The sequence below is a fragment of the Arachis hypogaea genome, chromosome 16, assembly GCF_003086295.3.
Source record: "Arachis hypogaea cultivar Tifrunner chromosome 16, arahy.Tifrunner.gnm2.J5K5, whole genome shotgun sequence".
Classification (NCBI taxonomy): Eukaryota; Viridiplantae; Streptophyta; class Magnoliopsida; order Fabales; family Fabaceae; genus Arachis; species Arachis hypogaea.
In genome coordinates, this window is record NC_092051.1 from 148,534,738 (window position 1) to 148,550,057 (window position 15,320).

The 15,320-nt window shown below is 31.4% G+C and overlaps 3 protein-coding genes and 1 long non-coding RNA gene across 7 annotated transcripts; 3 read left to right on the plus strand and 1 right to left on the minus strand.

Moving 5' to 3' along the window:
- Window positions 1-1,870: 1,870 nt before the first annotated feature.
- On the plus strand, window positions 1,871-7,089 carry LOC112697773 (protein NPGR1). Of its 3 annotated transcripts, XM_025751092.3 has the most exons (7): window positions 1,960-2,277; window positions 2,362-3,265; window positions 3,678-3,988; window positions 4,271-4,529; window positions 4,742-5,982; window positions 6,317-6,464; window positions 6,655-7,089. In XM_025751092.3, the coding sequence occupies exons 3-7, from the start codon at window positions 3,788-3,790 to the stop codon at window positions 6,963-6,965; spliced, it is 2,160 nt and encodes a 719-aa protein (XP_025606877.1). In that variant the 5' UTR covers window positions 1,960-2,277; window positions 2,362-3,265; window positions 3,678-3,787; the 3' UTR covers window positions 6,966-7,089. The 3 variants fall into 3 exon arrangements, with proteins under 3 accessions (XP_025606878.1, XP_025606877.1, XP_025606879.1); XM_025751093.3 differs by lacking the exon at window positions 2,362-3,265 and having other exon boundaries at window positions 1,871-2,277; XM_025751094.2 differs by lacking the exons at window positions 1,960-2,277; window positions 2,362-3,265 and adding an exon at window positions 3,399-3,536.
- Window positions 7,090-7,377: 288 nt separating this feature from the next.
- Window positions 7,378-9,577, minus strand: LOC112697774 (uncharacterized). Its single transcript, XM_025751095.3, has 4 exons — window positions 9,190-9,577; window positions 8,511-8,616; window positions 8,203-8,262; window positions 7,378-7,656 (listed from the first exon to the last, which is right to left on the minus strand). Exons 1-3 carry the CDS (start codon window positions 9,303-9,305, stop codon window positions 8,248-8,250), a joined length of 237 nt encoding a protein of 78 aa, XP_025606880.1. The 5' UTR covers window positions 9,306-9,577; the 3' UTR covers window positions 7,378-7,656; window positions 8,203-8,247.
- A 1,999-nt stretch (window positions 9,578-11,576) lies between these two features.
- LOC112697776 (uncharacterized) lies at window positions 11,577-13,106 on the plus strand. Of its 2 annotated transcripts, none has more exons than XR_003151293.3 (3): window positions 11,577-11,918; window positions 12,010-12,243; window positions 12,672-13,106. It is a non-coding gene; the product is annotated as an uncharacterized lncRNA (long non-coding RNA). The 2 variants fall into 2 exon arrangements; XR_003151294.3 differs by having other exon boundaries at window positions 11,598-11,918; window positions 12,006-12,243.
- Window positions 13,107-14,441: 1,335 nt separating this feature from the next.
- LOC112805982 (mitogen-activated protein kinase kinase kinase 20-like) lies at window positions 14,442-15,320 on the plus strand. The gene has a single exon (XM_025848297.1). It carries the CDS (start codon window positions 14,442-14,444, stop codon window positions 15,318-15,320), a length of 879 nt encoding a protein of 292 aa, XP_025704082.1.

Consider the following 15,320-nt stretch of genomic DNA (forward strand, 5'->3'; position numbering starts at 1 on the left):
ATTTTTAATATATATTTTATACAAACAATTAATTTAAAATTAATTTTTCATGTTCACATGACATGATCGCAGTAAACTACCAAATTGGGCCAGCTGTATTTATTTGACCAATATGCTTCGTCAGTTCTTCATTTCTTCGATATGAGTTGGGACCATATCTAACCATTCAACCACCATCTTTAAATATTAGGCATATTTAAAATTTTAAACTATAATCTTAAATACCACGTGCTAAAACTTGATCAACGAAAATTTGTAAAAAATTGTATATGATTGTCATAGTTAAATCCATAAATGGTATATATGATAATGTAAGATTTTTTTGACGTGGAATATTTCATAATGTAGGCTAAGAAAAGACACCTTAAAAAAGCTCGCATTCTAGATGGATGCTATAAAATATTTTACCCTATTTATAACACATCACAATATAAAATTAAAAAAAATAAATCGATTCCTGATTTTTCTGTTTGGGGATATTTAAGTTTCTAATTTTAAAAACTCTCTCATGTGCATCTGTATCAACTAGGTCAGTACAATGGAAATTATGTTTGTTTTTCCGTTGAGTCTGACAGACCAAAGAGAGCATAAGAGATCATTATGTCCAGGTTTTAAAAAATCAAAAACTTAAATGTATTTTTAAATTCTCAAAAACTTAAATGTCTATATATAAAAAAAATCAAAGATCTATTTATCATTTTTTCATAGAATTATGTATTGTGCAAATAAATAAAAAATAATAATAATAATTCAAAAGTTACTATCTTTCGGTTGATCACACAGTGTGCGAATTTTAATTTATTATACTTTATAGCTAAACTAGAGAGGTTTGTCATAATAATATCCGCTAATCTCGTTTCAAATATGGATTACTGAGTCCATATTCAAAAAGTAAGATTTACCACTTATTTAATTTGTGACTTTTTTGACAAAAAATGTATGGATCAGGGGATCACAAATACAAACTTTGCTAAGCTTAATTTGTGTTAGTATTTATTTTTGTCTTCTTTATAATATCCAGTCATGATTACTGATTAAAGTACTCTTGCAAATGAATTTATTAAATTTTTTTTTAAATTTCTATTAATAGTAAGTTTAGCCATATTAACTAAACCTATTACAAATTTGTTTGTTATTTCTTAATCAATGTCTAAGAGTTTTTTTTTCTTAAAAAATCTTAACAAATAGAGGGAAAATTTTTTTGCTATAATTACTAATGATAGTACTATTCAACAACTATAAGGAAAAAGGATAAGATTTGATTAAGTTGGTAGTAAAGTCAGTGCTTCTGACAAAAGCTAGAAAAAGTAAGCAACATTTAAGGGGACAAAAATTAATGGAGACAAGTTGTTGATGAAGTCAGGTCTCCTCCTTCCTCTTCTGTTCTTCCCTTTCTCCATTGATATACACACATCCATTTCTTTGTTCTTTAGATTTTTATTTTTAACAAAAATATGAGTAACTATTTAATTATCTTTGTAAAAATTGATTTGTATTTTATTATGTATTAATTTAGAATTTCACCAAAATATGAATTATATTCTTGTTAGGATGTATTTAAGATAGTATACATCAATATATATCAAAATATATTTCATTAATTCTATGTCTATTTAATTTGATATTATTTTAATTTTGGCACTACGATTGAATTGAATCATTTATCTAAAAATAACTATTTTTTATTGTATACCCATACATATAATAGCATCTAAATATTGTATTATTTTTGAATTATTATCATGAATTCAAATAATTTTAAATGAGGACATTTCACAACTAACAAAATTCTTTTAGAGAGAGATTTAAAATTAAAATTATGAAATTTCACTTTATTTAATATTTATAGATAAATTCCATTCCATGTGACAAAATTTAGCTCCATAAAAAAATGAAAGTTTTCACGCACTATTCAAACAGACACTTTCTAAAAATAGATAAATCACTAAAAATAATTACAAATTGGACTCCGTTTTTTCAGTTTTGGAAGAATTGATAATTAAATTTTTGTCCCTTTATTTTTTACTTTTCACATATTCCCCTCCCCTTTTAACTTAATGCGGAATAGAAGAGTGTATCTGCTAGGGTTTCCTCCTGCACTCAACATCATCACCGCTGCTTCTACCGCCACTACCACCACAATCACCGCACCACGCTTCCGCCGCCTAAACTCCGAGCCGCTGCTTCTTCGTCGCAACACGATTTCGCTGCCGCCGCTGATTTCGGATCCACCACTTCGTTGTGTTTCGTCGTCGACGCTGTTCCACTTCCTTTAAGGTTCCATTTTATTTTTATTTTATTTTACTTTATTGCCTATTCTATGAACATTTTGTGTGACTTTGGATGCTTTTACTCTGGTAGGATTCCACAATAAATTTGAGAATCTATGCACAGTTTCCGAATGTTTCTAGACGTTTGGTCTGTTAATTTTTGGACTTGAAAATATGGTGCGGCGGCGGTAGAAGGAGCGGTGACGGTGATGAGTGTAGGTGGCGGCAGTAGCTGCTGAGATGAGATGAAAACATCAATGGCAATTCTCTTCGAAAGGATGGTTAAAAGGGAAGGGGAAATTTTGTAAAATTAGAAAATATAAAGGGACAAATGTCTAATTACCAATTCTCCCAAAAACAAAAAAATGGGGTTCCGTTTGCAATTATTTTTAGAGTGATTAACCTTTAATTTCCACTCTAAATCCTGTTTTGTAATTTTTTATAAAAATTCTTAAATTTGTAATGCAAAAACACACTATAATGAATACAACAGATCAAGACAAAGAAAAAGAACAACTTTGTTTAAACTTGAATCTAACTCAAAAGAATCTACCAACATCTTTCATGACACACTACACCACATGACATTTGTCACTCATATTAACATATTCCATCACCAAACATTCTGCAACCCAAAAGAGAGTAGAGAAACTAAACCAATTTTTAAATCCAAAATTATTACTGTCAGATCTCAGTTCTCAGATACCATTTTTCATATACTAATTTTTTGTTGTCTACTTGGATCTCCTCATTATTAAGGCCAAAGTTTCCAACTTACTTTTTTCAAGGTGCTGGATCTTATGAACCAATAAGGTCTAAGAACTAATTTTCCATTTTTAAAATGTACCAACATTAGAAAAACAAGCACAAAGTTCAAAAATAGAAGAGTAGCTTTCATGGGTTAAAACTAGTAGCTGCAGTAGTAGTAGAACACTTACACAGTTACACTTACATTTCTGAAAAGAAAGTTTAAAGTCTTTGGAATCTGAGCTATGGTAAGTTCAAAGCTATGTTGTTCATTATTGCTTGTCTAGCTTTTTTTCATCACCCTCATCCACATGCAATTTCATGTTCTTTCATGTTATATCTGGAAACACCTTTTCTCATGACATTCATCATTGCCTTTGAAGAGTATCTGTCATATCTTTGTCCCTCCATCTTTTCACCTTCCGTTTTTCTTCCATTAATGGAACTTGGTTTGTTTGTTTTTTTCCAATGAATTTTTGTTGGGGTTTTGGTTTTATTATGCTTACATACATGAAGAAGGTACCCATCATTCCCATCATTCTTTGTGTCATGTGTGGTTTTGTTCATTGTGTACTATAATTTGTGGCATTCTTCATTATGCTAATTTAGTTTTGTATTGAAAAATTTGCAATAATTGCGGTGAATTGTGTTGATTTGAAGGTTTTGGAGTGCTTTCTCTAGTACTGAAACTGGTTTCTGTGAGGTTCAATATCAAGCAGAACATCTGCACTTTCTTTTTCCTATCATTTTAGTTTCTTTCTGGAAGGAAGATGTTGTGTGCTTGCTCAGGGGAGCAATTCAAATTCGAGGAGGCACCGCCGCAGTCACCGGAGTCATTGGCAACGAGAGATTTCTCTGCCAGTGGACTTTCTTCATCAAGGACTGGGGGTGATTGGGATTCTAAATTTGATCAGAACCAAGTTGAAGAAGCTGAATCAACTCTTAAAGAAGCTCTTTCTTTGAACTATGAGGTATGAATCATTAATGTCTTTCTTTCTCTCTGAAATGATTTGGTGAACTAGAAAGTTAAGTGAAGTACCAAATTCCTAATTAAGTGATGAAACTTATATAGTTGAGAAAATAACCTTTAAAAAAAAATCACTCTGGAAAAGTGAGAATCTTCCCTTAATAATATTAACTTAGTGGAGTCGGTATTGTCTGATTCATGTAGCCGACCCTGTTTAATGTGACAATGCTCAGTTGTTTGTTTTTTGTTGTTGTTGTTGTTGTCATTGTTTTTCGATGAATTTCAGGAAGCTCGGGCTTTGCTGGGGAGGCTTGAATATCAAAGAGGGAACTTTGATGCTGCCCTTCAAGTTTTTCAGGGCATTGAAATCAAGGCCTTGACACCAAGGATGATAAGAGCCATTGCTGAAAGAACTAGGCCAAAAAAACAACGTTCTAGAGCTGATAATGTGGTCCCTAATGTGATGTCAATGCATTCAGTAAGCCTTCTTGTTGAGGCAATCTTGCTTAAATCCAAGTCCTTAGAGGAACTCGGGCGATACACCGGTACCTTTTACAACACTCATAATCATATCTTAGAGCTTTTGATTATGTACAAATATTTTCAATCAGATACTTATAGTTTAAATAATTATAATCCAGTTCTACAAATTAGCATAGATAAATTACGAGTTCCAAAATGCAATTCATTATGCATGAGTGTTTTGGCAGTTACAGATACCGAATTTTAACATTACTGCTACTTTGTTATTCACCAGGGGCTGCAAACACGTGCAGCATAATTCTGGATATGGTTGAGTCTGCTCTTCCTAATGGAATGCCGGATGGCATCGCCGAAGAGTGTAAGTTGCAAGACATGTTCCACAGAGCAATTGAATTGCTTCCAACTCTATGGATCAAGGCAGGTAATTTAGACGAAGCTGTCATGGCTTATCGCCGTGCTTTGATCAAGCCGTGGAATATGGAGCCAGGAAAGTTGGCCAGTATGCAAAAAGATTTGGCCACCACACTACTCTATTGTGGTGCTGAAGTAGACCTGCCGCCACAATTACAAGCTAGGTCTCCAGCGACACCAAAGAGTAACATCGAAGAAGCAATACTTTTGCTATTAGTACTCATGGCAAAGATGGTGGTTCAGGAAATACAATGGGACAGTGAAACAGCGGATCATCTAACATTCGCACTTTCTGTTACCGGAATGTTTGAATCATTGGCTGATTATGTGGAGCAGATCCTTCCTGGTATCTATGATCGAGCCGAGAGATGGTACTTTCTTGCTCTTTGTTACAGTGCAGCTGGTCAGGACGAAGTGGCCTTGAATTTATTGAGGAAGTCTTGTGGTAGTTCTGAAGCAAATTGCAGACCCCATTTCCCTTCATTTTTGTTTGGTGCTAAACTGTGTTCCCGGTATCCAAACCATGCTCTTGAAGGCATTAAGTTTTCCCGCAAAGCTATCGATCTAGCAAAGCTTCAAAATAAGCATTTTTTGGGTCAGGGCAAAAAATTTCTGGGTGTTTGCTCCGGCACTGCGGCTAGAAGATCTGTGCTGGATTCTGAAAGAACTATATTTCAAAGAGAGTCTTTGAACTTTCTAAATGAGGCTGCTCTAAGTCAAAATGATGATCCTGAAGTGATCTTCAACCTTGGACTTGAAAATGCAATTCAAAGGAATCTTGATGCAGCTTTCGACAATATAATGATGTACTCAGATATGACTGTTGGTAGCTCGAAAAGAGGTTGGCAACTGTTAGCGCTCATAGTATCTGCACAACAGCGGTTTAAGGATTCAGAAACAATAGTTGATTTTGCGTTAGAAGATACTGAAAAGATTGACCAGTTAGAACTTCTGAGATTGAAAGCAGTACTCCAGATCGCGCAGCAGAAACCGAAGCAAGCAGTAGAGACCTACAGAATCTTGCTAGCACTGATCCAGGCTAAAAAGGAGCCTTGGCATCAAGATAAGAAGAACTTTGATCAAGCAAAAGCATTCAAACATGAGGTGTGTAATAATTTTATTGAATGGAGCAACACTATAAGAACAACATTTATCTTAAGATATGTCTTCCAAATTTTCAATTTCAATAGCGTCTCAGCCTGGATCTTAAGTTGTAAATATATCTTAATCGTTGGGATACTTGGTTGACACTAATCTTGAGAAGGTATTAATAAATACAAGCTCATACAGAGATTAGTTAATGAAGTTTTAAAGCCATTAACCAATACCCCTCTATCTATTTTCCTGTAAAACTTTAATTTACCATCTAATTCTTATAGTTTATTTGAGGATTGCTTGTCTAATGTTATAGATTAAGATCTGAATTCATGCTTTGCAGGCACTTCAAGAAAGGAAGTTGGAAATGGAAGCATGGCAGGATTTGGCAACAATATATGCAGACTTTAGTTCATTTCTTGATGCAAAAGCTTGTCTTGACAAAGCTCAGTTAATAGAATTTTTCTCTCCCAGAAGTTGGCACATTACTGGTATGGAGAACTTGACACCTTTGTTCATGTTTTCAATGATCAATTATTGTGCGTTTCGACGAATTTTTCAATGATTTGGCATTTTTCTGAATTTCTATTGGTTGATGGTGTAAAATTACTTTACATTATTAGTGCAGAGAAATTAAATCCATTAACTAATCACTCATCTGAAATTACATGGCTGTGACAGGAATGTTATTTGAAGCGCAATCATTATACCAGGAGGCCTTTGTTTCATTCTCAATCTCATTGTCAATAGAACCTGATTACATTCCAAGTATTATTTCATCTGCAGAATTGATGATCAAACTTGGTATGCAATCACTTCCAATTGCAAGAAGCTTTTTGATGAATGCATTGAGAATAGAACCAACAAACCATGATGCTTGGTTCAACCTTGGATTGGTTTCTAAAATGGAAGGTTCATTACAACAAGCAGCAGATTTCTTTCAAGCTGCATATGAACTCAAGCTTTCAGCTCCAGTGCAAAAATTTGAGTAATAAAAGAACTTTAGGTAACTCTATGATATATGATCAATGTTGCATTGTTAATCATTTGGTTAGAATTCAGATGTATAGATAATCTAGCTAGTTATCTATAGAATTACTTCATTCTATTGCAAAATCCTCAAGTTAAAGCTCATCTGATAGCAAGGTCGAAGTAATGCCGATTTAAGTAAAATAACATCTCAAAGCTGCCCTTCACATAGTAACGCTCATTTAAGTAAAATAACATTATTTGAAATTTTGAATAGTGAATGGATGTCATCGACATTAAGTGCGATAATAGCTATATACAAGAACAATTATGTTATATGCACACACAAAAATCTACATAATGATTGATATTTGGTGTACATATAATTTTTTTTTTTCAACAAACATTTCTAGAATTAGTAAAAATCTAAACTGGTTGAGTTGAACTCTCTCCCTTTTCCATTTTTCGTTTTCAAACATTGGTGAGTTGAACTACAGAGAGAAAATAAAGTTGCTACCAAATATCTAGCATTTTTTTTAAAGGGTATCAAACTATTCTTAACTAATTAACAACATAATCTTTACAATCAAAGACTATTTAATAAACAACTTGGCACTAATGATACGCTTGCAGCACTGAGCACACACAATTTGTTCATCTTCGCAGAAAGCGAAGCTCGCGCTGCATAGAACCTTGCCGCACCCTTTGCTAATACTGCAACACAAACGAAAAAAAATAAGGCACAAGATAACCTAAATAACATACACAATTATGTTATTATAAACACAATACCCTTGGGAAAAGTCCTAAGACAACATGAAGAAACCATAAAAAGTAAATTTAACCTAACTTCATTGGTTTGTTTATGTAAATTTTTTGTAAGCCAAGAAAAAAAAGTGCTTTTGTTTACCAACGAGTTATAACTCAAATGGTATAGTCTTCCCATACTCACCTAGAGGTTGCGGGTTCAAGTCTCACCCCTAACTTCGGAAAAAAAAGTGCTTTTGTTTGCTTTCTATCGGTCTCTTTTTTTGTAATTGATTTACTCCAAGAGAACTTAGACCAAAAGCTCAAAACAATCCAAGCCATGTATACCTTTGAACATCCTAACTGAGAATCTACTGTGTATGCAGTCATACAAGTACATATATTGTCTCAAGACCAGTTCTTTCATTAGAAAATGAGTTCAATATCACAAAACTAGCACTTAAAAAAGCATTAAAAAGAAGGGGGCCCAAAATTATCTGATAGATCACTCACCTTACACACAATTGAAAGTTGACTCTAATATCAAATTCCCTAACCTCAACCCATCTGCCACTGATCCACAAATGAAAGAGTCAAAACACAATATTAGTGAGGTTCTAAATTCTAATACAATGAGTATGGTATGATCATAAATTCAATTGCAGATTGCTAAACAAAAGGCAAGGGAAATAAAGCAGAATATCACAATATAACAATTTTGAAGACAAGAACAACAAAAAAGTTACATCAACTCTTAATCAAGAAGGGAATTTATCTCTGGAATTGTACTGTAACTGTTTAGCAGATTGTAAAACTATTACCTTTAGCACTGGTTCGCCTTTGTTTGCGTTTGCTGCTTGCTTTGCCATTCCATGTTGCTGTGCACGAGCAGCTCGTCCTGCTGCAGAATTCTCAAATTGCGCTTGCCTGCAATTCCGATCAATACATGAAGTTACTCCATAGTTTGTCGTACTATTATTAACTAATAAAAAACCACAATAACAGAATTGAAATTCCCTTTTTTTTTATGCTTCATTTTGTTTACCAATTACTCCCTGCATTTCTTTTCCTTTTTCTCTGCCACTATAACGTTTTGGTATATCATTGGATCAAAGTATCTCAATACAAATCTTATCCAAGCATTCAAGATTGTACAAAAAAAAAAGTAATGTATATATATAAGCAATCCCCTTCAACAATGAAATTGAATCTGTACTGGTTATTGTGAATTTGTGATAATGGAATGTAAAAAACGTATGAAATCCAAGCATGAGAAGAAGTAATCAGCTCAACAAAACAACCAATTAATTGGGGTTTATCAAAACACAAAAAGGGGCAATTCCAAATGGATACGTATTTCATTCACAATTTCCACAGGAAATATATCAATAACCAAAAGACGCCAAATTAAACCTCAAATCCAATGAATTATTAAGATGATACCAATGAAATTGCAAAAGCATAACATAAAATAAAGAAATAAATAAATAAAAGGAGGACCTTTTCTCAGCGGCTTCAGCAGCTTTGGCACGAGCTTCTTCAGACGCTAATCTCTCTTCTTCTTTTGTCATTCGTTTACCATTTCCACCATTGAAGCAACTACAGAACATACCCATCTCTTTTCTCTGTTTCCTTTTCTTTTTCTCTCCCTTTTTTCTTGTGTGAGCTGTGCTGTGCTGTATTCTTCTTCTTCTTCTTCTTCTTCTTCTTCTTCTTCTACCTTTTTTGTGGTTTTAAGTGTTAACAACTAACTAACCTTCAACCTTCAACCTTAGTTGTTGTGGAAGCAATGTCGTAAAACAAGGAAACGAGGATATACTTGTGTTTAACTGTTTATTCCGCGTTAAGATTGCGTCATCAGTTTTTATTTCATTCACACGTATTCATTTGTTTGTTTTGTTTGTTATTTACTTTATTCTTCTGCTTTTTTAATCAATCGTGGTAATTATAAAATTATTAATTACATATATTTATGAGTGAATTAACAACTCAGTCTCTATCCATTTTTAGAATAATAACGTGATCTTTTATAATAAAAAGATTCATTTTAGTATCTGTCTTTTGTGAATCGTGACACAACGTGGTTTAATGGGAGATTTTTCATCAACTCTAAACACAAAATATTGACATATCAAGTTTAAAAATAGATAAAAATTTAATTATTTTTAAATTTAAATTCATTAAGAATTTATTTATTTGTATTTTTTAAACAATATTTTTTTGAATTATTTTTTATTATTATATTAATATTTTTTTTAATATTTTATTAAATATATTGTATAATAAATATAAACTAATTAATAAATTATTTAAATATAAAAATATTATTTATTATGAAACTAAATAAATAATTTTTTAATATAATTTTTAAATATATAAATAATAAATATTGAAATACAGTTAATATATTAATAATAATAATTCTATGATATAATATTAATATTATAATTTAGATAATTTTTATAATAAAATAAAAATTAATAAATATATTATTTGATATATAATAAAAAATTTTTGAGTAATAATAAATTTAATTTTTTTAAATTAAATTAATAATTTTATTTGATATTTTTTACTAAAATACACTATTAGTAGATTACTAATATTAAATAATATATATTATGAAAACCATTTATAAACTTAAAGTATCAATAATATTATTAATATATTAATTTAGTTTAAAGAGATAAAAGAAATTAAATTTGTTATTACTCAAAATTTTTTTACTATATATCAAATAATGTGTTCATTAATTTTTGTTTTATTATAAAATTAGCTAGATTATATTATTAATAGTATATCATAGAGTTATTATTATTAATGTATTAACCAAATTTTAATAGTTATTATTTTTATATATTTAAAAATTATAATATTCATAATAAATGATATTTTTAAATTTAAATAATTTATTAATTAATTTGTACTTATTATATTATATATTAAATAATTTATTGAAAAAATGTTAATAAAAAATTAAAAAATATATTGTTTAAAGAATATGGACAAATAAATTTCTAACTAATTTGAATTTAGAGACAATTAGGTCCCTGTTCATTTCTAAACCTGACAAGTCATTTTTCGTTCAGAATTGACAAAAAAACACCCACATAGACCGTGTTGCGTCACAGAATGCGTTTGTTTTTGGAGACATGACAGAACATGACACTGAGGACAATGATAATACAATAGAGATACTAAAAAATATTTTTTGTGCATTATGTTTGGTCTTTGGATATGTTATACAAGACACTAATGTAATATCCAGTATTATATTTGGATACATATAGACAACTAAAATATTATATGAAATGACTAAAATAATTCCAAATTTTTCACATCAAATACAAACTAATTTATAAGAGAATAAGAGTACTAGAAGTATAGGAGATTACAAGAAGAATTGGTCTATATTAAAATGATATTGAAGTAATAACGATAATATAAGAAGGAATGAATTATTCAGACTAAGTAAAAAATTCTACAAAAAGAAAAGAGTATCTAAAATGAAGAAAGAAGAAGAACTTATGACGATATAAAAAAGAAGTTCAAATTATAAAAAATAAGAAAGGATAACAGTAGAATAATAAAAAATATCTATCGATAAAAAAAAAAATTTTCCTAAAAAGTTTTTATCCACCTTTTTAAATTTTGTGTTTATTATTATCCTTTATAAAAGAATGAACATAAAAATTAAAAAATTATCTTAAAAGATAATGTATTCAGTGTCTATATCCTTGTCTTTAAATATTTTTTAAATATTTATTATTTATATCTTTGTATTCTATCTCTAGTCCATGTTCTTGTCTTTAAATACTTTTTAAATATTTGTTATTCGTATCTTTATATTCTATCTCTAAAAACAAACGCTACCAAAAAATAAAGATCAAAGTAAATTATTTTTTTTGTGAAAGATCAAGTTGTCATTCTAAACTAATAGACAGGAGTAGATTAGCATTTCACTCTTCATTTGTTGCTAAAAGAGTAAAAGGTTCTCCTTTCCTTTTATATTTTGTCCCTTGGTATTTCCCAATTTACCCTCTTTGTCTGCCTTCCTCCAGCTTCTCTGATGTTGAATCCTAGACTTGCATTGGAAATCATGGAGTTCGTGGGCGCCAAGGTCAGGAAAACTCTTTTTCATGCCAGATCTGCCTATTCTCCGCCTCATAGATCTGTTCGAGCTAGTGTGCCTGAGTAACCGCTATTCAGTACTAGTTCAGCCGCTTCGGGTGAGTTGTTTTTTTTTTTCCCCTTTTTGTAAAAAAGATTTTGGTCTATTGATTGAGCTCATGTATTGTGTTGTCTTTATGCCTAAGGTAGCAAGTTTATCGGCATTTCTTAGTTCGATGGGATCCGTACCTGTGTTGAGGTGACCTAGGAACGGTTATAGAAAGCTGAATCATAAAGAACCCCATAATGCGCTACTTCCAATGACCGAACTGAAAAAGGTTTGTTCTTAACCTGATCTTGCTGTTTTGCTGATGGTATGGTGCTATTCAGAGACAGATTCGAAGATCTCAATACCAAATGCGATACAGTTCCTTTGCTTGATTGGTAAGTTGTTTGTATCTCTGTGCAAGCGTGTGTTCCACATTCATATAGACACAAGTGTACTTGCATGTCCTTCAATTTCTTAGTGATAAAAAGCTTCTTACAACTTTGGAATTTAAGTAATTTGATAATTGAATGGCCTTCTTGGTTATATGTTGGGTTTACTATATAATTGATTCCTTAGTTGGAAAAGGTTGCACATGTTGCCATCACTTCCTGCTTATTCTTTCCCTCTTTTGTTGAGTTGACTTTGTTGCTCATTATTGGGGAGTTTCCAAATATCATATAGTAAACCATGGCTCATGAGAATTTGAATTTGAATAACTTGTTACTTTTTAGCACCATGTTTGTTCAGCATCTCTTACCAATTACCATAGACTCTCTTGGTATTTTGTATGTAATGTAGCTTACACTTATCGTTATCTCTGCAGTTTTAATTGCGATTCGCGCGCAATGTAGAAGGAGGAAGGCTTAGACACACGTGATGATAATTGATATCAGTTTGTAGCTGGCAAGAGCACGAGGAATGACAAGCTTTTGCTTCAAGCTAATTTAACATTTCAAATGCTTTGGGACTTAATATTTATAGCCAACCATAGCATTTGCTCAGTTATTCATTTGTTGCTAAAAAGTTCTCCTTTTCTTCTTCTTTTTTTCCCCTTCCTATTTTAAAATTGTTCATCAAGAGCTATCTCTTGTAGTGATATCACAAGTCATAAGATGCATGAGATGGAGATGAAAGAGGGAATGGACGTGTTAGATGTGATATATACTATTGTACCTTCTTGATGAGCTTTGGTTTTGTACCGAATCCTTTTGTAACATGTACATATTCAAGATGATGTTTTATTACTCTTTTCACTCAATTTAAAATTTTGTATTAATCAAAAACTCTTTGCAAAATTAGCATCTAGAGCTAACATATAACCCAGCATTGAAAGCAAGAGTTTCCAAATTATATGAGGTTGATCACAAAATTACATCTCTTCATATTTTAGAAGAGAAAAATGATGGAACCAATATTCATTGTCATGTTAGGTGCTTGTTTTTGTTAATAGAACCCAACCATAAACTTTAAACTCTCCTCAGATTCAGTGATCATTTCAATGCAATCACTGAGTAGAAACATTTAAACCAATATGTATCTCCTAAAATTCTTAATATTTGCAGAAAAAAAAATGGGAAAAAAAACTATGATAGGCACCATTGATGAATACTTTTATATAAATAAAAATCTTTATTTCTAAAAGCACAAAGGAGCATTATTTATCAAGATATTTTTTACGGATAATACATACAGTTTGTCTAATACTTTTTCAGTTATGTTTATTTGGTTTTGAAAATTAAAATATTAATCATAATTTTATGAATATAATAAAATAAATACGTTTATTTTTATTAAATTAAATTAAATTGTTAATTTAAATTATATCTATTTAAATTTTTGAATAATTAATTAGACTTGATAAGTAGATGGATAAATAGATTTAAGAATGAAATATTGGAAATTAAAATACTAGTCATAATTAATCATATAGATATAGTAAAATGAGTACATTTATTTTTATTAAATTAAATTAAATCATTAATTTAAATTATATCTATTTGAATTTTTGGATAATCAAACTAGACTGGATATTTAGTTGACTTTTAAAATTTAAAAGAAATTATGGAGATCATAGTAGACATAAATACCATGAAACAGAGGCAAAGATTCTGAAATTAAATTATCTCTATTTCATAACTTTTTTACTAACAAAATCTGGGTTTAAAACTGTGATAAGATATATTTCACTTTTTATTTGGATTTAAAAATTAAAATTAGTTCAAAACTGTTATAAGATAGAGATATTTCAAGATTTTTAATTTGTTTTTTGATTTAAATTATTCCTACTGACACTCTCTTTATATTTTCTAGTATACATGCAAATCAACTATTATCTTCCCGTTAATAAGATAAACGCCTAACTCGTTCAAGTTATACAAATAATTAATACAAATAGCCACAAGCTATAACTAACATAGTAATAATGAATCCTTAATCAAACACAAAGTTGAGTTGAGAATCCACAAGAAGAGCCAAAAGAACTAGCCAACTGCAGGTATGCAAAAAAAGTTGTATATTCATAAATAAAATTATTTAATCACTGTATGCATGTAACCTTTGATGTTAAGTCAGGAGTAAGAAAAATCAATCCAAGATGAGTGATTTACAATGGAAGAAGCTGGAGATCTTAGGAGCGGGTTCTTATGGCACTGTTTATCTTGGCATTCTTGTTGATGAACAAATACGGTTTCATAGCTTCATTGCTGTGAAGAGCTCTATTCCCAAATTGGCATTCTCACTGAAGAAAGAGGAACAGATTTTTAAATCAGTTTGGGAAGGTGAAAGCGGTGGTTGCCAAGAAATCATTCAATGCTTTGGAAGTGAGACCACGGTAGAGCATGGACGTTGCTTTTACAATCTTTTCTTGGAGTATGCTCCTCACGGTTCTTTGGCTGACTTGATCCACAAGAAACCTCTTCCCGAGACCGAGGTGAGTGTCTATGCACGCATGATTGTTAAAGGGCTTTCGCATATTCATCGCAAAGGAATCGTCCACTGTGACCTCAAGCCAGAGAACATTCTTGTGTTTCCTTCATTGGATAAAGAGATTGCAAACTATCAATTGAAGATTGCGGATTTTGGATTATCGAAGACCAAAGAGGAGGAAGTAAATGTTGAGTTGTGGAAGTCCAAGCCAAGAGGTACGCCGTCATACTTGTCACCGGAAGCGTTTTCCGGTCATATTGATGCTCCGATGGATATATGGGCACTTGGTTGCATAGTGATTGAAATGCTCACTGGATTGCCTGCCTGGGGTGAGAGCCCTTTGCTTATTGAGGAGTTGAGGTACTTGGTTGAGCATCATGAACTATCACCCAAGAAGCCTCAGGAAATCGGTTTTTTCTGTCATGATTTTCTGGAAAAGTGCTTTATGAAGGATCCTAGCAAGAGATGGACTGCTGACAGGCTTCTTGATCATCCTTTCCTTTATATCACATTGTTTCATTCATATTATCTTGCAACTTGGCTATGA